Source organism: Aotus nancymaae, unplaced genomic scaffold (assembly GCF_030222135.1).
Source record: "Aotus nancymaae isolate 86718 unplaced genomic scaffold, 86718_ANA_hifiasm-v0.15.2.pri h1tg000046l, whole genome shotgun sequence".
In the NCBI taxonomy this organism is placed as follows: domain Eukaryota; kingdom Metazoa; phylum Chordata; class Mammalia; order Primates; family Aotidae; genus Aotus; species Aotus nancymaae.
In genome coordinates, this window is record NW_026988460.1 from 23673348 (window position 1) to 23697025 (window position 23678).

At 47.4% G+C, this 23678-nt stretch overlaps 1 protein-coding gene across 5 annotated transcripts in view; it reads right to left on the reverse strand.

The window, feature by feature from the left end:
• Window positions 1–2612: 2612 nt before the first annotated feature.
• The window catches only part of TMEM40 (transmembrane protein 40), a 34626-nt gene continuing 13560 nt past the window's right edge, over window positions 2613–23678 (reverse strand). For 3 of the 5 annotated variants that reach the window (XM_012472355.3, XM_012472365.2, XM_012472349.2), the window contains exons 2-12: window positions 17796–17875; window positions 17006–17143; window positions 11930–12019; window positions 10351–10404; window positions 6756–6791; window positions 6343–6375; window positions 5909–5956; window positions 4970–5041; window positions 4789–4863; window positions 3769–3831; window positions 2613–2975 (exon numbers count right to left, since the gene is read on the reverse strand). In XM_012472355.3, coding sequence (XP_012327778.2) covers window positions 2956–2975; window positions 3769–3831; window positions 4789–4863; window positions 4970–5041; window positions 5909–5956; window positions 6343–6375; window positions 6756–6791; window positions 10351–10404; window positions 11930–12019; window positions 17006–17143; window positions 17796–17868 — 702 coding nt within the window. In that variant the 5' untranslated portion in view covers window positions 17869–17875 and the 3' untranslated portion in view covers window positions 2613–2955. The remainder of the gene's footprint in view (window positions 2976–3768; window positions 3832–4788; window positions 4864–4969; window positions 5042–5908; window positions 5957–6342; window positions 6376–6755; window positions 6792–10350; window positions 10405–11929; window positions 12020–17005; window positions 17144–17795; window positions 17876–23678) is intronic. The other 2 variants (XM_012472376.3, XM_064362154.1) reach the window with 2 other exon arrangements.

Here is a 23678-nt window from a genome sequence, read left to right on the forward strand (position 1 = left end):
CTGTTAAAGCACCTGGTGTGGTTTTTGTTCTCTTGGCTGACTGATCCCACTCAGCTGTGTTCTCACCTGGAATTGCTAGTCAGCAGCTGCCCACTTTGGTCAGGCATTCGCTCTTCTGTTCCCCTCTTCCTGCTCCCCACTTTTTTCATTTTTATTTTTTTGATATAAGGTCTCGCTCTGTCACCCAGGCTGGAGTGCAGTGGCATAATCATGGTTCACTGAAGCCTTGACTTCCTGGGCTCCAGCGATCCTCCCACTCCAGCCTCCCAAGCAGCTAGTTCACATGTTCACAGGTACATGCCACCATACCCGGATAATTTTTGTATTTTTGGTAGAGACAAGGTTTTGCCATGTTGCCCAGGCTGGTCTCAAGCTCCTGAGCTCAAGCAATCCACCACCTTGGCCTTCCAAAGTGCTGGGATTACAGGTGTGAGCCACTGCACCCAGCCCCCATTTTTCTACATCTTGCTGACTCTGCTCGCCTGACCCTAAGGGGATCTGATTTGTGCTCCTGTCTGATGTAGTAACGCCCATTGATTGAGCATCACCTATGTGCCAGAGTCTGTGCATAAGACTTTATTATCTCATGCAATTCTCAACATAACACTGTGAGGTGGGCACTGTTATGCTCCCCATTGTACAGATGAGGACACTGAGCCTGGGAGAGGGGAGGACTTGACCAAAATCACAGCCAGGGCTGGGCACAGTGGCTCAAGCCTGTAATCCCAGCACTTTGGGAGGTCGAGGCAGGCGGATCACCTGAGGTTAGGAGTTTGAGACCAGCCTGGTCAACATAGTGAAAACCCGTCTCTACTGAAAATACAAAAATTAGCCAGGCATGGTAGTGGGCACCTATAGTTCCAGCTACTTAGGAGGCTGAGGCAGAAGAATCACTTGAACATGGGAGGTGGAGGTTGCAGTAAGCCAAGATCTCACCACTTCACTCCAGCCTGGGAAAAACAGGAAAACTCTTTAAAAAAAAAAAAAAAAGTTACAGCCAGGCAGTGGCAGAGCTGGCCACAGGGACCCATCATTCCCATAAAATGAGGCTAACCACATTGTTCTCAGGTCAGCAAGTTCATACTTCTATTGTGAAAACTGTTTTATTTATATATTTAATAAATATTTGATCTGTGTACTCTGGGATCCCTTTAAAGTAGGCTACATACAAGAACTTGAAATCAAAACCTCAGAAGTTACCTTTCTGAGGACAGCATGGCTGTGACCATCAAGAACTCAGTCCAAGTTCAGGAGATCTATCATATAGCATGGTGACCATAGTTAATAACAATGTATTGTATACTTGCAAAACAGAAAAAACAAGTGAGTTTTTATACTTGCAAGTGTATATAATACATTGCGAGTATACAGTACATCATAAAAAAGGTATGTGAGGTGATACATATGTCAATTAGCTTGATTTAGCCATTCTGCATATTTCAAAACATGTACACTATAAGTATATACAATTTTTATTTGTCAATTTTTTTTTTTGAGATGGAGTTTCACTCCTGTTGCCCAGGCTGGAGTGCAATGGTGCAATCTTGGCTCACCGCAACCTCCGCCTCCCAGGTTCAAGCGATTCTCCTGCCTCAGCCTCCGGAGTAGCTGGGATTATAGGCATGTACCACCACATCTAGCTATTTTATATTTTTAGTAGAGATGAGGGTTCTCCATATTGGTCAGGCTGTTCTTGAACTCCTGGCCTCAGGCGATCCGCCCACCTCAGCCTCCCAAAGTGCTGGGATTATAGGTGTGAGCCACTACGTCTGGCCCTTTTTTTAAAAAAAATTATTTTAGAGAGAAAGGATTTTTCTCTGTCACCCAGGCTGGAGTGCAGTGGCTTGATCATACCTCACTGCAGCCCTGAACTCCTGGGCTCAAGCAGTCCTCCTGCCTCAGCCTCTTGAGTAGCTGGAACTACAGGTATGTACAGGTATGTGCCACCACATCTGGTCATTAAAAAAAAAAAAATTGTAAAGATTGGGGGGGAAATCTCACGATGTTGCCCAGGCTGGTCTTGAACTCTTAGCTTCAAGTGACCCTTTGCCTGAGCCTTCCAAAGTGCTAGGATAACAGGTGTGAGCCCCCATGCCTGGCTGCCATTTTGTTTTTGATGATCATTTTCCTGCCTTTTTATTGAGTGCAAAAAAAAAAAAAATGGTTTTATTCCCCAGCATCCTACCTGCATCAGGTTCACCAGGGGGCCCCAGCCTGGTGGCTCCCTGCCTCAGGGCAGTGGACTATTCGTCTCTCCCGGATGGCTCTGTAGCACCTGAGAGCACACCCATATAGTCTGGGATTTCAGAAAAACCATGAGCCCAGGGCTGGGTGCGGTGGCTCATACCTGTAATACCAGCACTTTGGGAGGCTGAGGCAGGTAGATCACGAGGTCAAGAGATCAAGATCATCCTGCCAACATGGTGAAACCCCATCTCTACTAAAAATGCAAAAATTAGCCAGGCATGGTGGTGCATGCCTGTAGTCTCAAGATGCTGAGGCAGGAGAATTGCTTGAACCTGGGAGGCAGAGGTTGCAGTGAACCAATATCATGCCACTGCATCCCAGCCTAGTGACTCTGTCTCAAAAAAAAAAAAAAAAAAAGAGCCCAAACAGATCGATCACAGCTTGCAGAGCCCAGGGTCTCCTGCTGTCCTCTGAGAGCAGTGACCTTCCAGAATCTTCCTGCTGGTCCAGGTACTGTGAAGGCTCAGGCCCCACACCCACCCTCTGCCTTCCATCCTGGCAGCTGGGTTGCACAGCAGTACTGCCCAAATGATGCCCCTGCCAGGGCTGGTGCCAACGTTCAGACTTCAGGGAAGGAAAGGTGTTCTCTTTATTGGTCTGGCTTGGTCTCCTGCACGTATCTCAGGATGCTGCTCTGTGCTTGTGGGCTCAGGGGTCGCATTGGTGGTCACACTGGGGCCTGCCTCTGCTGCCCACCTGGCAGTGGCCTCAGTCAGTCTTCCTGAATCCTGGAAGGCAAAGGCCACAGGATGGGATGGGATTCTGAAAGCAGTCAGGCTTCATCCCCACCATCACCTCAGATGCCCAAGTACCCCTCACAGCTGGCATGATGTAATCACCCCAGAAGCCATGGGTCTCAATGACCTGCAGTCATAGCAGCCACTTTTCTTTTTCTTCATTACATGGATTAAAGGAGACAGATATTTCCTAGCACAGCCACACAGCCACTTGGCTTCTCCATTTGGAGGCATAAGGTGGGCACAGAGCTGTCAGTCAAGAAAGACAATGTGCTTTCGCCCAGCCAAGACACTCAAGCTGTGTGACTGTGGGCGAGTCACTCCACCTCTCTGAGGCTCAGTTTCCTATTGGTCAAGTGTAAGATTGCTACAGCCTACCTGCCCAGTTGCTATTAGGCAAGTACAGCCATGGAGAAGATCACGTTTGGGGAAGTGCCAAGTTCTATAAGAGAATGAAGACTAACCACCCCTCTCATTTTTCTACTGTTTCACGCTTCAGGCCTTTGCATCCATTCCCCACTTGATCTTCACAACACCCTGAAACATCATTGAAAAAAACTGCACCCTTGTACAGCAGGAAAGTATTACTCCCATTTTCCAGAGGGAGGAAACTGAGGCTACAAGGCTCATCCAGGGTCACAGAACTAGTAAATTGGGAGAGGTAGGACTTGAACCAGGGTCCTCTGCCTCCAGGCTGTGTTTTTTCCTGTATGCTAAGCCTCTTTCTAAATGAAGACCCTGCTAGGGAGAAAAAGAGTGAACACAGGAAAACTTTAAAAGTTACCTGTCAGCCTGAACTTCTGGAAGAGGGGGATGAAGCCTTGCAGGACGCTGTGGATACGATACACTGCTCAGAAGCAAAGAAAAAGTGAGTTAAGTTTGTGGCCCCACAAAGGATACCTGGCCACTGCTGGACAAGGGCTAACTCACGCAAATGGAGCTCTGATGGTGGAATTCCAGGCAGCAGGTTAAGCTTAGATAATGGCACTAGAGTTATTATTACTAAAAACAACAACCGTGAACAGCAGGAACAGTGGCAGGAAACTCACTTGCCAAATTCAGTTCCCAACTCCATTAACTAACTTGTTTTCGGTATCTGGCTAGTTCTATTTTGCTTGCCACTTTTATATATTTGTTTTATAGGCAGAGTCTTACTATGTTGCCTGGGCTGGATGAACTCCTGGGCTCAAGTGATCCTCTTGCCCCAATCTCCTGATTAGCTGGAATTACAGATATGTGACCTGGGACCAGCCTGTTTGCCACTGTTATTGTTGCATTGTATGGAGCTGCCCATTTTTCCTACAGGGTTTCGCCAGTGACCTCACATTGACCTTGAAAGTGGTCAGGAAGAAAACATAAGCATAAGGAAAAAAAGTTTTTTTGAGACGTAGTCTCACTCTGGTTCAGGCTGGAGTACAGTGGCACAATCTCGGTTCACTGCAACCTCCTTCTCCCAGGTTCAAGTGATTCTCCTGCCTCAGCCTGAGTAGCTGGGACTACAGATGCCTGCCACCATGCCCAGCTAATTTACTTTATATTTTTAGTAGAGACGGGGTTTCACCATGTTAGCCAGGATGGTCTTAATCTCCTGACCTTGTGATCCACCCGCCTTGGCCTCCCAAAGTGCTGGGATTACAGGCGTGAGCTACTGCGCCCAGCCGGAAAATTTTTCTGAAAAGTCTAGATTGTGACTCTCTGGTCCATACTTGAACGAGTATGAAAATGAATATTTCTACCCACCACCTCTCCAAGAGACTGTGTGTGTGTGTGTGTGTGTGTGTGTGTGTGCTGGGGAGGGGCTTACCTAGTCCGAAGTAGATGCCAACGGTTTCCAGGGAGGCGAAGGTGAGCAGGCCAACTCCAAGAGACATGAACCAGTCTAGAAGGGCAGTGAGGGAGGGAACAGTCAGCCTCCAGGTCATGATTCCCCTGCCCCTTCCCCCCATGTCACCCCCCTGCGTATTCCCCAGGGTGCCTCCCCTCACCTGCGTAAAAGTGATAACACACCAGCAAGGCCCCGATGGCAAAGCACAGGAGGACGAAATGGAAAAACTCATCTGTGAAGGCAGGGGTGGGGAATCACTATCTGCTGCTTTCTCTCTCTTTTTTTTGGCAGGGGAGACAAGGTCTTGCTCTGTCACCCTGGGTTGGAGTGCAGTTGTGGGATCACAGCTAATTGCAGCCTTGAAGTCCTGAGCTGAAGCAATTCTCCTGCTTCAGCGTCACAAGTAGGTAGGCCTACAGTGCATGCCATCACACCCAGCTAAGTTTTAAAATTTTTAGTAGAGACAAGGTCTCACTATATTGCCCAGGCTGGTCTCAAACTCCCATCCTCAAGTAATCCTCTCATCTTGGCCTCCCAAAGTATTGGGATTACAGCTGTGAGCCACCATGCCTTGCCCCTTCCCCGCCTTTTTTTCTATTTTTTATTACAAAAAGTCTCTGTGTCAAGTACCAGTCTTTCCTTTTGCCCGCCCCCCTCCTCCCGCGCCCACTTCCTCCTGGAAGTCCCCATGGATTCCAGACCTGGAGCAGGGAGGTCCCTCCTGCTTTCACTGCTCCTTTCCCAGAAAGGAGCTCAGCTGACCTGTAGCTCCCCATCCTGGCCACAAGGCCTGGAAGCCATTTACCATCCTAGTGACTGTGCATAGGAGAAAGAGCAGAGGACCAGGCCTCAAGCTTAGGCCACGCCATTCACAAGATGTAAGGCCACTCCCCAAACCTGAACCTCAGTTTTCATATCTGCAAAATGGGAATGATTGTCCCACCCTCTGGAAGTGATTCTGAGCTGAGTAATGTGTAAACTGCAGGGCACATGACAGAGGTGGGCTATGATTACTGCTGTGCTAGGCCACCAGCCACATTTCACCCCTGGAAATCTAGTCAGATAGGAAAAAGCAGCTATGCAACACCAAGTTCCTTACCGTCTTTCTTTATATTCAGTCTTCTCAACTGAGAGGCCTCCACTTCTCCTTAGGAACAAGAGAGAGACGAGTGTTTAACTTTGATGCCGGATGGCAGGCGGGATTTCCTCTTCCCTGCCTCATTGAGAATTAATATCCTGGGTATTTCTTCCTGGGTCAGAGAGCACTCACTGCAGGACCCATCAAGCCAAACTGTGAAGCTGGGGGTGCTGTCCTTGGAACCCCCACTGACCCCCTCCTCCTTCCTCAGGCCTGAGTCTGCCTTCCATTCCATTTCCCCTGCACTGGAGATCCCCCTTCTGAATCACAGTGACACTGGCTGGTGACAGCATTCCTGCTGGGAATAACCCACCCTCTCAGGCTATCTGAGGTCCCAACCCATCGTCTGGAATCCAGACCCTCTCTGGCTCTCCTATTTGGGCTTGTATATTTACCACTTGGTGGGTCAGAGCCTCTCCTTCGGAGTCCTGGAAACAAGAAATTCAACATTAGTGCCCAATCCACCTTGGGGTACTTAACAGGTGCCTCTGCTCTGGGGAAAGCTATAGGTCACCTAAAAATATATCCCCATGGAATTCTGCAGCCCCCAAGGGATCCTTCTCTCTATTGATGACTGGTTGTAATCTCCTTGCGTCTTGCTGGGACACCTTTCCAGGCTCCCCAGGCTCCCTGCTTCATGACGCAGCTTGCGCAGGCTGCTTGATGAGCCTATGCTCAGTGGACCTTGGGCTCCTGTTGCTCACAGCCAGGTACCCCAACAGGAGCTGGCTTTCCTGGAGGAGACGTGATGCCTAGACCCGGCTCAACACGAGCACCAAAGACCTCTCTCCCCTAACTGGACACTCACCTGATTCCCCAGAGGGTACCACCTCTCCAGGAGCATCTGCGCAGAAAGGAAATCAGTGTTCATAAACCCATGATCCTCTGGGGAGGGAGAAGTCATGCTTCAGGGAAGGTGGATTCTGCTCGGAGACTTTCCACTTAATCTAGAGTGGGCCAGGTGGGGAATGGAGCTGGCTGGAAGGTTCCTGTTCCAACTAAAGGGGCAACCACCACCCACCAGCCCCGGAAAACTGCTGTAGGAACGCCTGCCCACTCTTACAGGTCTGTCAATTCCCCCTGAAAAGCCAGGTTTTCAGGTAAACTTCCTGAGTATAATAAAGTTTGGCAACTCTTGTATTCCATGAATGAAAATGCCATTGCTGTGAGACATGACATTATTTTATGTCCTACTATGTAAGAAAAATCCCTGCCAGGTATAAGTAAGTTGCCAGTGATTTTTTTTAAATAGAGATAGGGTCTTGCTATGTTGCCCTACCTGGTCTTGAACTCCTGGGCTCAAGCAATCCGCCCACCTTGGCCTCCCAAAGTGCTGGGATTATAGTCATGGGCTACAGTGCTTAGCTCTGCCAGTGATTTTTCAGATGCATCTTGGGCCAGGCACGGTGGCTCACGCCTGTAATCCAAGCACTTTGGAGGCCAAGGCGGGCGGATCACCTGAGGTCAGGAGTTCAAGACCAGCCTGACCAACATGGTGAAACCCGGTCTTTTTAAAAAAAATAAATAAATAAAAATAAAAATAAAAGATGCATCTTGATTTCAGAAATATTCAAATGTGAAAAAAATGTGGTATAGAATTGATGAAATATATTCACATTCATAATTGTATTTTAAAAATGTATTTATTTAGAGACAGGTTCTCTCCCTGTCACCCAGGTTGCAGTCAATGGTGCAATCATGACTCACTGCAGTCTCAAACTCTTGTGCTCAAGTGATCTTCCTGCCTCAGCCTCCCAAGTAGCTGGGATTACAGGTGTGAGCCACCGTGTCTGACTCTCACAATCATAATTTTATTTATTTACTTATTTATTTATTGGAGACACAGTCTTACTCTGTCACCCAGGCTGCAGTGTAGTGGTGTGATCTCAGCTCACTGTAACCTGCATCTCCCTGGTTCAAGTGATCCTGCCTCAGACTCCTAAGTAGCTGGGATTACAGACATGTACCACAACACTCGGCTAATTTTTGTGTTTTTAGTGGACACAGGGTTTTGCCATGTTGGCCAGGCTGGTCTCGAACTCCCAACCTCATGATCTGCCTGTCTCAGCCTTCCAAAGTGCTGGGATTACAGGCATGAGCCACCGTGCCCAGCCATACATAATAATTTTAAAAAAGCATTCTGTGTGGGCCAGGTGCAACGGCTCACGCTTGTAATCCCAGCACTTCAGGAGGCCGAGGTGAGTAGATCACTTGAGTCCAGGAGTTTGAGACCAGCCTGGGCAACATGGTAAAACCCTGTCTCTACCAAAAATATAAAAATTAGCTGGGCATGATGGCATATGCCTGTAGTCCCATCTTCTCAGGAGGCTAAGGTAGGAAAATCACTTGAGCCCAGGCAGTGGAGGTTGCAGCAAGCCAAGATGGCACCATTATACTCCAGCCTGAGCGACAGAGTGAGACCCCATCTCAAAAAACAAAAAATAAAAAACGAATCTCCCCACTCTGCCAAAAAAAAAAAAACCATTCTGTGAGCCAGATAAAAACCACGTACCTACATGGGCCACCCATTTGCATGTACCTGCTCCAGGCTATCCAGATGCAGGTGATGATACCTGCTGCCTTTTACCCATAGAACTCTGGCCTAGACAGGCAACTCCAAGCTCATGCCATCTTGGTGGCTTCCAGACCTACCAGTCTCTGAGCATGTGGGAGCCAAGCTGGTTTGTACACCTTGATCCATGGCTCCCAGCCTGATTGTTGAGCCACTTGTCTGGGCTGCCGAAGGTGAGTTGAGCCCTATAGACCTGAGCTGCCATCTCTGCATTAATCCAGTCCTCAGTGTCCTTCCCACACCATTCGCCATGTGGTTTTTGGTGGCTGTTCTAGTTCCCTGGTGACCTTGTTCCTAGCCTCTCATCTTCTTCCCCTCAAGGGCAGACAGGCACTTCCATGATCTTCCCACCATCAGGCCCCAACTTCTGTACATTTCCTGTCCCTCAGGTCAGCCCCAGGACACAAACACCAAAAGGGGCACTTAGCATGAGGCAATAGGCACTCAGCACACTGAACACCATCTGCAAAGGGACCACAAGGGCCAATACGGAGATGCAGAGAACACACCAAGGACAACATGAAATGAGACTCAAGCAGTGCAATTTACTAAGCATCTCCAATGTCTGGGGGAAAGAAGTCATTCATGAATAAGCGACAGTATCTACATTTCCTACGGTGAATATGAATTACTTAGGTAATAAGAAAATATTTTACAATATGCATAAACATAACAGTTTATCTTATTTTATACCCAATGAAACCTTTCTTAAATTACTTGAGTGATGAACAACTTTTCTAAACCAGGTTATACTTGTTTTTTTTTTTAACAAAAAAAGAAAGAGAGAAAGAGAGAAAGACAGAGAGAGAGAGAAAGAAAGAAAGGAAGGACCAGGTGCAGTGACTCACGCCTGTAATTCTAGCACCTTGGGAGACCAAGGTAGGAGGATCACTTGAGCTCAGTAGTTTGAGACCAGCCTGGGCAACATGGCAAAACCTTGTCTCTTTTAAAAAATACAAAACACTAGCCGGATGTGGTGGCACACACCTATAGTCCCAGCTACCTGGGAGATTGAGGTCGCAGGATCACCTGAGCCCAGAAGGCTGAGGCTACAGTGAGTCATGATCACACCACTGCACTGTAGCCTGAACAACAGAGAGAGAGACCCTGTCGCCAAAAAAAATGAAAAAATACCCACAATACAGATTACCCAGAGGTAGCCATTGGTTGCATTTGATACACAACAAATGAAGTATTTTCTTTAGCATACACGTAAGTGTTTCCCAGTTTTACTTAGGTTATTCCCCGGCATTAGGAGACTTTGTAGATTTTGGAAACATTGGATTAAACACAGATATAAAGGTTTTCTTATCTGATAGTGTGCATTTGTCATATTCTTTGGCAAAAGAGTTCATTCTACAAGTTCTATTTCATCCTAGTGCTACCAACCAAAGTGCCATGTTGATGCCTCCTCATTGTAGTAATCAGGGTGTTGGAAATAATTATACTGTGAAATGGGTATTGTGGAGATCAGATCCTTAATTTTTCCTTGTACGTTGAAACAGCCCAGTATTCCAAGAGAGGGGGTACCAATCATGTCCCATTCTGCTGGTTGAGGAGCTGAGGCCCAGAAAGGTGGGTGACTCTTCATGGTCACCCCATAAGTCAAGGTTATAGCTCAGAAGGAAATGCAGGATTTCCTCAAGACAGTCTCATGGCAGAAAGTACCCGCACCCCCACCTGCCAATGTTATAACCACCCAACTCGCCATATCCCCTGTATTTGCCTGGGACTTTTCAGCTCATGAAACATCCTCATGACCTTGTTTTTGCCCAACAAAGCCCTCCTTTCCTTCATCTGTTTTCTCCAAAGCCACTGGGCATCTGATTACCTCCATAGAGTTGAAGCTTATTCGTCAAAATGTCAGGCTCCCCATGGCCAGGACCTGGATGGAGACAAACCCCTTAATCAGCACTCCCCAAACACAGTGACCCAGGCCTCTTACATCTCCCATGACTTTGAAGCTTAAGAAGTACCACAGTCCTTGTGCTGGAGGTGAGGTGGGGGGTGGTCTTCAAGAGGCAAGGCAGCACAAGTATCTTTCCTTTGCACTCTCTGATGCCCCCAGAACTTCCGGAGGCGACCACATTCAGAAAGCACTCAAGACCTGAGAGGACCCGGAACTTGCTCAAGGTTAATAGAGGGTATCTATTGGGCGCTAGCACGCACCAACACTGTACTAAGTGATTTATATTTAATACCTCATTTGCTCCTCACGGACATCCTATGAAGAAGATATTAGTACCTACCCCACCCATTATACAGATAAGGACACTGAGGCTCAAAAAGTTAAATTATTCCTGTAATCCAAGCACTTTAGAGGCCAAGGTGGGTGGATCACCTGAGGTCGGGAGTTCAAGACCAGCCTGACCAACATGGTGAAACCCCGTCTTTATTAAAAAAAAAAAAAAAAAAGTTAAATTATTTTCCCAAAGTCACATAGCCAGTAAGTGGCAACACCACCAGGTCTATTGCCAAAGCCTGCATTTCTAATCTTATTTATGACATAGAACCCGGAGAAATAGAACCCGGAGCTCAGCTCTAACCTTATGGGCAGCATTTATTAAACACCTTCTGTGTGCCAGGTTCTGTACTAGGCAATTCAGCCCTTTTCCATGTGTTCTTTCCTTCCTATGAAATTCATTATTTCTTTTGCAAAAATTATTTCCTTCTGGTCGTAAAAATAGAACATGCTCGGCCAGGCGAGGTGGCTCATGCCTATAATCCCAGCACTTTGGGAGCCTGAGGCATGTGGATCACCTGAGGTCGGGAGTTCAAGATCAGCCTGACCAACATGGAGAAACCCCGTCTCTACTAAAAATACAAAATTAGCCAGGTGTGGTGGCGCATGCCTGTAATCCCAGCTATTCGGGGGGGCTGAGGCAGGAGAATGGCTTGAACCTGGGAGGTGGATGTTGTGGTGAGCCAAGATCGTGCCACTGCACTCCATCCTGAGCAACAAGAGCAAAACTCTGTCTCAAAAAAATAAAATAAAATAAAACATGCTCATTGTAAATTATTTATAGTATAGGACAGTTCAAAAAAGAGAAATAAAAATCACTTACAATTCCACTACCCTGAGATAGCCACTATTAACATTTTGGCATTTTTCCTTTCACTCTTGATTATAACCATATATGTCTGAATTTTTATAAAACATATATGAGATGGGATTAATTCTATGATTTGGCATCTTTCTTTTTCACTTCAGCGATAGATGAAGAGCAGAGCTGTCACCAGGACAGAGTGTAGCATCCTTTATTTAGTCTGCTGCTGTCAGGCTACTTCCTATTTTATCCTGCCGTAAACAATGCTGTGAAGAACATCTTCACACAGGCAGGCTCAGTCCCACTGAGAAACTCAACAGTGAGCAAGTGGGCAAAAGAAAAATGGTAAGGCCTATTGCCTACCGGGTGAGCCGTTCCCGTGGGGGTGTCCAGCCCCCCGGGTCCGTCGACGTTTTCCATTTGCTCTGGGGCGCTGGTCCTCATCACTGCTGTCTGCAGGGAACAAACACAAGCTGTAGGAGAAGCTCAGCCTGGACCGAGCTGGGAATGGATTCATCCTCGTGGCCATTCTCAGAATTTACTTTATGCGAAGAGTGTGGTTTGGTGGGAGGAACTCTGATTTGGGGACTGGAGGTAGAAGACCCACCACTCACTTTCTGTGTGACTTTGGACAAATCCTCTAATATTTGTTAATTTCGTGTCTACATAATATTTCTGCTGCTGCCTTGCCTACTTCATAAGACTTCCGTGAAGATAAGACAAGGTCCCATGAGGCATCATAGTACTCAGATGGCTTCCATCCCACCAAGTGCAGGGGCTGTGTCATCTCTCTTTCCCCACCCATCACGCTGGTTTGGATGTTGTGTCTCCCACCCTCCTGGAATATCCTTCCTGTTTGTCCGTCTTATTGAGAAGCCTAAGCTGATGTCACACCTCCTGTGGAAAGCCTTTGCCAACTGCTCCAGCTCACACTGGTCTTGCCTTCCCACCTGGGATTTCTATAGCACCAACTGTCTGTCCTTGACTCAGTGGACATGAGGGCCAGAGGCCTCATGGTGTGCCTCTCCCCAATCATTTCCTCTCCTGAAGGACATGACCTGGGTTCTCCACCCTGCAAGGGTGTCCAGCTGGGAACAGGAGCTTGATCAAGACTTGAAAAATAGTTATCATTTGTGCTCTCTGGCCAGTCAGCATTCCAAGAATTCAGGTCTAGGAGTTTCTGGCTCCAGGTCCAAAGGACTGCTTCATCCCCAAACAGGACTGTGGGGACCTCCTGGTCAGTCATGGGTAAATTTTTAAAATTGCAGGAAACCAGATTAATTGTGCTTAAACATCAGTGCATCTGTGATCTCAACTGGATATGTAGGAAGAGGGATTAGGAAGCTCAATAAAATAACAATAGTGTTGTTTATCTCGGGAGGGAGGATTTTGGGTGACTTCCATTTTTTTCTTTTCTATATTTTACAAACATTCATGAGTACAAAAAATAATTTATTGCTAAAAAGATAATGCATGTTACAAAATAAAGAAACACAGAAAATAAAATAAAAATAACTCCAGTTTTTTTTTTTTCTGAGACAAAGTTTGACTTTTGTTGCCCAGGCTGGAGTGCGATAGCGTGAACTCAGCTCACTGCAACCTCCGCCTCCCAGATACAAGAGATTCTCCTGTCTCAGCCTCCCAAGTAGCTCAGATTACAGGCATGCACCACCATGCCTGACTAATTTTTTTTTGTATTTAGTAGAGTTGGGGTTTCACCATGTTAGTCAAGCCGGTTGTGAACCCTTGACCTCAGGTGATCCGCCTGCCTCGGCCTCCCAAAGTGCTGGAATTACAGGCATGTGCCACCACACCCGGGAATTACTCCAAATTTTATCAGCTAGAGACAACTGCCATCAAAGTATGAATGAACGTTGTTTTAGCTTTCTCTGTTATATATTCATAACACAATTTTTTTTGGAGGCAGGGTCTCACTCTGTCACCCAGGTTGGAGTACAGTGGTACAATCAGGGCTCACTGTAGCCTTGATCTCCTGGGCTCAAGAGATCCTCACACCCCAGCCTACTGAGTAGTTGGGATTACAGGTATGTGCCACCACACCCAGTTGATTTTTTTTTTTTGAGACGGAGTTTCGCTCTTATTACCCAGGCTGGAGTGCAATAGCGCGATCTCGGCTCACCGCAACCTCCGCCTCCCGGGTTCAGGCAATTCTCCTCCCTCAGCCTCCTGAGTAGCTGGGATTACAGGCACGCACCACCGTGCCCAGCTAATTTTTTGTATTTTTAGTAGAGATAGGGTTTCACCATATTGACCAGGCTGGTCTTGAACTCCTGGACTCAAGTGATCCACCAGCCTTGACTTCCCAAAGTGCTGGAATTACAGGCATGAGCTACCGTGCCCAGCCTAATACAAATGTTTTTATAAAAGGTATTATGGAATATATGCTGTTTAAATTGAAGACCATTTTTGTATATGCTCTCTAATTCAGTTATTTAAAAAAATTACCCAGCCTGCAGAACTGTGAGCTAAATACATCTCTTTTTTTTTCTTTTTTTTTGAAACAGAGTCTCACTCTGTGACCCAGGCTGGAGTGCAGTGGCATGATCTTGGCTCATTGCAACCTCTGCCTCCCCAGGCTTAAGCTATTCTCCTACCTCAGCCTCCGAGTAGCTAGGATTATAGGCGCCTGCCACCACACCTGACTACTTTTTGTATTTTTAGTAGAGATGGGGTTTCGCCATGTTGGCCAAGCTGGTCTTGAACTCCTGACCTCAGGTGATCTGCCCACCTTGGCCTCCCAAAGTGCTGGGTTTGCAGGAGTAAGCCACTGTGCCTGGCCTCTTTTCTTTATAACTTAAAAAAAAAAAAAAATTAGCCGTGGCAGAAAGACTCACTGTTCATTGCTATTGTCCCTAGTACCTACCACAAAGACTGGCACATACTTGGTGCTCCATAAATATTTGTTAAGTAAATGTAAGGAATACATTAATATGTTTTGGGTGGTTATTTCTGGGTAAGAGAGCAAAGGGTGATTTATTTTCTCCTATTTCTTTCCCCTGTATGTTCTATATTTTCCACAATGTGCCTATGTGTAATCTTTTACAGTTGAAAACAAAACTTCACCTAAAAATAACTGGATTACAACAGGTTATGTGGGAGAAAGACTCTGGGTGTGACTATGAGCGAGGGTCCTGCATGTGAGGATGGCAGGGCTGCAGTGAGGCACCCAGGCTTGGGGCCCCTAACGGGTCACCGTCCAGGCCTGAAAAACAGGCAGCCATGTTCTGGCAGTGTTCCATTTGGCTAATTTCAGCCGGTCCCATGTGTGAGGTGGAGACTCCAGGGCGCCTGGGTGCCAGGGATTATGGTCACATGGGAGACATTTTGGGAGGAGCAGCACTCCTTGAGGGACAACCAGAACCAGAGGAGAGAACACTCCTTCCTGCCCAGGGAGGAGAAACAAAGGGACAGGCAACAGCCCTCTCCCCTGCACCTGGAAGCCCTTCTTCCAGAGCCAAACCTGGTATGTGGTGGGCTTGTGTGTTTTCTCGTTTTTTGTTTTTAAATGGGGAGGTGGCTTCCTTCCCGGTGCATGGGGAGACTAGCTACAAACAGACCCACGGGGCCCGCTGACCACTCTCCCGCCTCTGCTGAAATGATCATTGATTCTGTGGCTTTGGGCCTCGGTCTCAGCATTTGCAACATGAGGACCTAAGACCAGGGCTTTTTTTTTTTTTTCCCTTCCAGCCCAGGGAACCTTTCATCAAATAAAATCTTAAGGCCAAGCCCATAGCATAAAATAGATGATAGTGCAGGAGCTCTGGCTGAGGAGGGTTAGCCTCCCAGATCCCACAAAGACCTGCCGTGTTGGCTACTAAGCTCTCTTACAGCAGGTCAGTTGGCCTCTCTGTGCCTCAGTTTTCTTACCTGCAAAATGGGAATAATATTAGTACCTTCCTTTATGGGTTGCTGTGAGAATTGAGTTATTATAGGCAAATGCTTAGAACAGTTCCCAGCACAGAGTAAGCACTCAATAAATGTGACTGCTTCTACTCCTATAAATTCAGCCTTATATTTTGAATTAAAAAAATACAAATGAAAAAGCATTCTACTGTTTCTTGGAGAATGATGTGGTTATTTGTAATCAAGAAGCTATTGGAAGTCAGGCACAGTGGCTCATGCCTGTAATTCCCGCACTTTGGGAGGCCAAGGCAGGCAGATCACCTGAGGTCAGGAGTTCACCACCAGCCTGGCCCACATGCAGAAACCCTGTCTCCACTAAAAATACAAAAATTAGCCAGGCACGGTGGCAGGTGCCTATAATCCCAGCTAATTGGGAGGCTGATGCAGGAGAATCACTTGAGCCCAGGAAGCAGAGGTTGCAGTGAACTGAGATTGCCCCACTGTACTTCAGCCTGGGTGTCAGGGCAAGACTCTGTTAAAAAAAAAAAAAAAAAAATGGCTGGGCATGGTGGCTCACACCTGTAATCCCAGCACTTTGGGAGGCTGAGGCGGGCGGATCACGAGGTCAAGAGATTGAGACCATCCTGGCCAACATGGTGAAACCTTGTCTCTACTAAAAAATACAACAATTAGCTGGGCCTGGTGGTGTGCACCTGTAGTCCCAGCTACTCAGGAGGCTGAGGCAGGAGAATTGCTTGAACCCGGGAGGCAGAGGTTGCAGTGGGCCAAGACCATGCCACTGCACTCCAGCCTGGCACCTGGTGACAGAATGAGCCTCTGTCTCAAAAAAAAGAGATTATTTTGGAGATGTCATTCCTTTAAACCTACTAAAGTACTTATTTGTAGGGAATCAATACTTAGAACATGATTTGTACAAAAATTCAAAAGACTAAAGCTTTCGTACAAGGACACTCATGAGCATGATAAAGGTGGGAGGGGAAGATCATAACACAATTATTTTCAGAGCTTTTACTATGGTCTATGTGCTAAGACTTCACCTGTATAACAGATTTAATCCTAACAAGAATCCCATGAGGTATTAAATATTGCTATCATCCCCATCTTATAGAAGAGGGCATTGAGGCAGCCAGGGGTCAAGCAGTTGACCCAAGGACATGTAGCTAGTTAGTGGCAAAGACAGGATTTGAACCTGTAACACATGCTTTGACTATGGCACTGGGGTGCCCCTAATAAACCTAAATTTACTTTATAGGAGATGCAGCCACTTGAGGGGCTGCTTGGTAAACATTAAAAATAGCTACAGAGGTATTACAGGATAATATGACAAAAAGCTTGGGATAAGATGGAGAAAATTTTAAATGGAGAACAAACTGCCTATATGATCAATTATAACTGTGTACACAGAAGCACGTGTAGACAGATGGGCTCTAGAAGAGAATGTGAAGAAACGGTATTGGAGTTTCAAGTATTTCAATGACCTGAAGCATGGGGGGTTGTTTCCCTGTGTAAATGTTTTTCTTAAATAATATACATATATTTAAATATTTGCTATACCTGAAGAGGAGGAAGAGGAGGAAGAAGAAGAAGATGAGGAGGAAGAGGAAGAAGAGGAAGAAGACTTGTCTCTCTCATACTGTTCTTGGGAAAAGAGTCCAGCCTTCCCATCTTGCTTGTGGAAATCTGTCTCTCCATCTGCAAGGCACACAGAGGCCAGGGGGTGAGCGTTTCCCAACCTTCCCACCCCAGGGACCACCCAGCCCTCTCCAGGGTTCTACTTGGACTTGGGGATCCAAGAAGGACTGGATTATCTTCCCAGACATCTAGGGCCAATGCAACATGCAGGAGACCAAGGCTCTCAGAGACTCTGGGGCTCAAGGAAGCCTCAGTCCAGAGATTTATCTGAATATGGATTCCAGAAAAGGGGTTTCTAAGCTCCCTACCCTGCCCAGAGACAGCTAGACTCTGTAGTTGCCAATTTAGGATCCTCTGTAAATTACAGTCAAGATGGTGTATTATCAAGCCCTAAACCTTCCCATTCCCCATTCTGAGGTCACACAAGACCCTCTCCACCTTCTAGGGGTGCTCCCTAGTGTCAGCCCAAGCCCCAGAGTATTCTTGAGATTTGGTGAGCAGCTGAGGGTCCCCATAGCTAGACAGCACAGGAGAACAGACTGGACCATGCACATGTGTGTGTGGATGTGTGTAAAATCACCACTTCTCCATTTCAACTGTGATTTGAGGCCCTGTGCAACATGAGCTGAGCAGGGTCTTCTTCTGTCCCTTCTACTTTTGGACTCTACCTCCCGTGTGGCTTTGCCCAGAGGATCAGAGAAGGCAAACATACAGTCTAGATCTTCTGTTTCTCTGTGGACTTGACTGTTGTCTTGAGGCTGGGAGGAGGATCCTGAAGTCTCCATGGCTTTCCTTGGAGGAATAACAATAATCAGTAGCTAATATTACCTTAGTTAGTATCTTAATATATAAAGAGCTTAGCAAATGAATCAGAAAAAGACAAACACTCAACATTCAAAGGAATAAGAAAAATAGTTAACAAAAAAATGGTAGTTCTGGCCGGGCGCGGTGGCTCAAGCCTGTAATACCAGCACTTTGGGAGGCTGAGGCGGGTGGATCACGAGGTCAAGAGATCGAGGCCATCCTGATCAATATGGTGAAACCCCGTCTCTACTAATACAAAAAATTAGCTGGGCATGGTTGCGCGTGCCTGTAATCCCAGCTACTCAGGAGGCTGAGGCAGGAGAATTGCCTGAACCCAGGAGGCGGAGGTTGCAGTGAGCCAAGATCGCGCCATTGCACTCCAGCCTGGGTAACAAGAGCGAAACTCCGTCAAAAAAAAAAAAAAAAAAAATGGTAGTTCTGTTAGCAAACAAGAAGGCCAGGGGTAGTAGAGGGAGGAAGGTTAAGGAAGTGGGGAATCAGGGTGGTAGGTATTGATTAGACAACTAGCAGGGGGGCAGGAGGCTTCATGAAGGAAGTCAGTTTTTATCTGTGCCTGGAAAGTCAGGTACAAATCTTTTTCTTTCTTTTCTTTCTTTCTTTTTTTTTTTTTTTGTAGAGAGGGTGTCTCTATGTTGTCCAGGCTGCTTTAAACTCCTGGTCTCAAGCAATTCTCCCACCTTGGCCTCCCGAAGTACTGGGATTACAGGTGTGAGCCACCATGTCCAGCCTAGGTACAATTTTGACAGGAATGCATTTGAAGTTGGTGAACCAACTTCAATCACACAAACAAGGCCAACATCCAGGAATGACTAAGCAAAAAGGCAAGGGAGCCCTGGGCCCCAGCAGGCCTCACACACAGAGAGCCACCTGCCACCTCTGGACAGCTATGTGCACAGGAAAGAAGTTTGTTTGTTTGTTTGGTTTTTTTTTTGAGATGGAGTCTCACTCTGTCACCCAGGCTGGAGTGCAGTGGCATAATCTCAGCTCATAGCAGCCTCCACCTCCCAGGTTCAAGTGATTCTCCTGCCTCTGCCTCCCGAGTAGCTGGGACTACAGGCACGCACCACCACACCTGGCTAATTTTTGTATTTTTAGTAGAGATGGGGTTTCACCATGTTGGCCAGGCTGGTCTCTAACTCCTGACCTCATGACCTGCCCACCTTGGCCTCTCAAAGTGCTAGGATTACAGGCGTAAGCCACTGTGCCTGGCCTACCCTTTTCTAGAATAAAAATTCCCATTTCTCAAAGCAGAATTCAGCTAGGCATTAGGAAGTCACTAGCCATTAAAATGCATTGATAGCCGGATGGAATGACTGATAACCAGAAGCCTCCAGGGCAGATTTCTATTTTAAACAGGGCTCTTTGCACACAGCAGGTGACTCGTACATATTCATTGGCTGAGATCATCTCTGATGAAGGCATTTCAGCTAGAGTGGAGGAAGAGTTGTAGACCCATATGGGGGAAAGAGAGCTGCTGGCTGATGTCAGATAGACCGAGGTTCACAAAGTGATGAGCTCTTTTGCCAGTCTCATCTCCATCCTGCTCTGTGTCCTGGCCACACACAGCACTTTTGGCCTAGTCCATTCTTTCCTAATGTCAAAATTGCATCTGACCTTCCAGGCACAGGTCAAAACCCACTTCCCTCATGAAGTTCCCTCTTGGTTGCCTAAACAATACCCACCAACTGTATTCTCCACTCCCCTAACCTCCCTCCACTATCCCTAGGTTTTTTTTTTTTTTTTTTTTTTGACAAGGTCTCTCTCTATCACCCAGGCTAAAGTGCAGTGGTGCTATCACAGCTCGCTGGAGCCTTGAACTCCTGAACTCAAGCGATCCTCCTGCCTCAACCTTGTGAGTGGGTAGGACTACAAGCAGGTACCTCCATCCAGGGTTTGTCTCCTTCACTAGATCATGAATGCAGCCCAAGTAGGGACTAAGGCTGATTCATTTCTCTGTCACCCATACCCTGTACAGAGCCAAGAACAAAGGAAAAATGATGATAATAAGCAGCTATAAGTGCCTACTATCTGACAGGCAAGGTTCAAACAGTTAACTTGTGTTAACTAATGTATTTCTCACCACAAACCTATGAAGGCTCACTAGCCTCGTGCCCATTTTATAGCTCAGAATATTGAGGCACAAAAGATAAGAATCTTGCCCAGAACCAGCAGGGCGTGGTGGCTCACGCCTGTAATCCCAGGATTTTGGGAGGCCGAGGTAGGCGGATCACAAGATCAGGAGATCGAGACCAGACTGGCCAACATGGCGAAACCCCGTTTCTACTAAAAATACAAAAATTAGCTGGGCGTGGTGGTGCACACCTGTAATCCCAGCTACTCGGGAGACTGAGGCAGGAGAATTGCTTGAACCTGGGAGACAGAGGTTGCAGTGAGCTGAGATCATGCTACTGCACTCCAGTCTGGTGACAGAGCAAGACTCTGTCTCAATAGAAAAAAAAAACAGAAAGAAACGCCCAGGACCACATAGTAAGGGGTTAATCAAGGGTAGTTGTTTAGCCCATGTTGGGAGACTAAAGGAGTAATGCTGGCTGCTCTTCTCAGGACCTGTCATTGGCACCAGGAAAGAGGACACACTAACAGTCATCAGAGTGTTAGCAAATATGCTGACTTGGCTTATATTTAGCTACTGGTGGAGCCCTGAGTAATTGTTCTCATAGCCAAGGGAACTCCCTTGGCCAGTGTTTAGCACAGTGAAGGGGAGGAATGGAACCGTCACAGAGGGAAGACCTGACGTGGCTCTGCTTCTCCGTCTAATGTCCTTGTCTATTCCTCCTCCACTCATTTTTCTTTTTTGCCTTTTTCTTCCTTCCTTCCTTTCTTTTTTCCTTCTTTCTTTTTTTTTTTGACAGGGTCTCACTCTATCAGCCAGCTGGAGTGCAGTGGCCCGATCACAGCTCTGCAGTTTCAACCTCCTGGGTTCTAGTGATCCTCCCACCTTAACCTCCCAAGTAGTTGGGACTATAGGCGTTTGCCACCACATCCAGATAATTTTTTACTTTTTACATTTTTGTAGAGATGGGTTCTCACTCTATTGCCCAGGCTGCTCTTGAAATCCTGGGCTCAGATGATCCTCCCTCCTTGACCATTCAAAGTGTTGAGATTATAGGCATGAGCCACTGCACCCGGCCTCCACACAGGTCTTATTTAACATAAGGAGACATTGAGGCTCAGGTAGAGGAAGAGACTTGTTCAAGGTCTCCCAGCTTATATATGGACTCAAATCTGACCTCTACCCCAACAGAGAAGCTCATGTCCCAGCTGCCCCCTGGTTAGAGGCCTCTAGCCCCACCTCAGGTGGCCCCCACATCCAAGGCTGATCCTACAAGGAAATGGAATACCTGACTTTCTGGCACTTTTCTCCAAAAAGCCCAGCCCTGCTGAGTCATGGGTGGTGCCAGGGTCTCTGCACCCACGTGTCTTGCTAAACTGGATTTTCCCTTCAGTTGAGCCCAGATTTCCTGAGCTCCTGCTGTCACAGGGCCTGGACCCAGGGCAGGAAGGCTGTCAGAGCACACTAAGCCATCACAGCCTCACAGCACTCTCCTCTCCCAGCTCTCCTGACTCTCATACTACCAGGAGAGAGGCAGGGTGGAGATTCCTGTCCTGTTTTACAGATGAGGAAATTGAGGCCCTGAAACGGAGAGGAATTGTGCAAGGTCAGGAGCCACACAGGGGCAAGGCTGGCTCTTTACCACATCAGACCAATTTGGTTCAACTTTTATATAACAAATTGTGAGTTGTTTTTCAGTTGCCATGGACCCCCAGGTTGACAGTCACCTAACCTGAGCATGCCCAGATGAACCATATGTGCAACCACAGGGGGATCCTAAGTGCTCAGACTGAGAAGCAGGGACTGAATTAAGAAGCGGATAGCGCATGCCAGGATCCAGTATCCAATCAGATCAAGCACTGGCATCACCCCATGGCCGGAGCCAATCAGATCATGTCTTCCACATCATTATGCTTATAAAACCTGCCCAGCTCCCAGCTTGGTGAGACAGATTTGAGTGTTTCCTCCTGTCTCCTTGCTAGTAGACTCGTAATAAAACTTTTCTTTTCTCAAAAGCCAGTGCCATGATATTGGCCTCTATGTGCATTGGGTGGTGAGCCCATTGATTGCGTGGTAACAGCTCCAGAACCCTGCCTCTTGATTCAAGGGTTGCTTGTCTTCCTGGTGTCCCATGTCGGATGAGGGGGCTGAGGCGACTGAAACTGAATTGGATTTCAACAGGAAGTGAAAGGCATAGTAGGATAAAAGTTTCAGTGGAGAGGATTGGGGGCAGCAGGCAGTTGAAGGGGTAAGAGCCAAAAAGGTTGGAGAAGATCAGCCTGGGCCTTGAACGCCAAGCTAAAGGCAGCCACCTTTTCCTAAGGCATAGACTGTGAGGAACATGTCTGTGGGCCAGAAAAGCAGGGCAAGCTCAGCTAAACCAGCCCAGTGTGGGAAACGTGGTGGGGGCGCTGGAAGCAGAAACAGCCACTGGGAGGGGAACAGAGTAGACAGAGGGTGGACATTTGCCCACTTGGCATTAAAGCCCTGTCTTCTGGTGATTAGACAGGATTTTGCTTTGAGGAAATCCAACCCCCACTGGACAGTATCTTGGGGATGGCCCTCAATGTGTCAAGCTCTCCCTGGCTGAGGGGTGGGGACAAGGCCAAGGGCAGAGCCAAGGGGACAACAGTGCTCTCAGTAATCTCCTTCAGCTTCCCAAGCCACCCCAAACAAGCACACACTCTCATTTCAAACAGACCCTTTCTTGTTTCTGTTTTGTTTTTTGAGACGGGGTGTTGGGATTACAGGCATGAGCCACCGCGCCCAGCCTCAAGCAGATCCTTGTTATGCAATCACAACTCCAAAACAAGTACTCCCCAAAATAATTGCACCCCCTCCCTAAGCCCCTTTGACATGGAATCTGTGGAGTGGTCACTCCCATTACCCAGGTTAGAACATCAGCCTCTCTTTCCCTGGGAATCTGACTTGTGACATGAGTGACCCAGAGCCCTAAGGCTGGCATGGGTGGTTTGCCCTGAGACAGAGCCCTGAAGAGGCTGGTGCTCTCCATTCTGCTCCCTGGTCACAGTCTCCTCCACAATGTTTTTTTTTTTTTTTTTTTTTTTAACCTATTCCCTCTATTCTGTGAGACCCACCCCCACCTCCTTATCTTCCCAGGAAAGTCTTTTTTTGGTAGCCTGAGGTGGCTTTGTGACTTATAACCAAAGCACTATAGTTGAGACAAACGTTTGGGGAGGGCTCCAGCTTCCTGCAGAGCTCAAGGATCATGGCAGAATGGGTCCACAGACTTCACTCCTGCCTCCAGGCTGAGGCTTGGCAGGGTCCCTGAGGCCCCCATATGAGGGGCTGGGACTGAACTTAAGGCTGGGTTGGGGACCTCCCGGGTTTCCCCAGCCCCCTTCTTTCCCTCATCCTCCAGCACTGTAATCACCCAAAGCAGCAGCTGCCCTGATGATCCTGCCCTAGAGACTTGTGCACCTGCTGAGGGTGCACCTCTGGGACCTGGTTCAGCACCTTACTAATTTTCTATCACTGTGATAACAAGTACCACCAACTTAGTGGCTTAAAACCACACAAATGATCTCACAGTTCTGCAGGTCAGTGATAGTACAAGACATGGTCTCACGTCCTTAGCCGGGCTGTGATACTGAGAGATGCCCTGATGAAGCCACTGGGACAGTGGCGTCTGGTAGCACCTGCTTCAAGTCAGGCTTCACCACTTCACTTCCCGGCTCC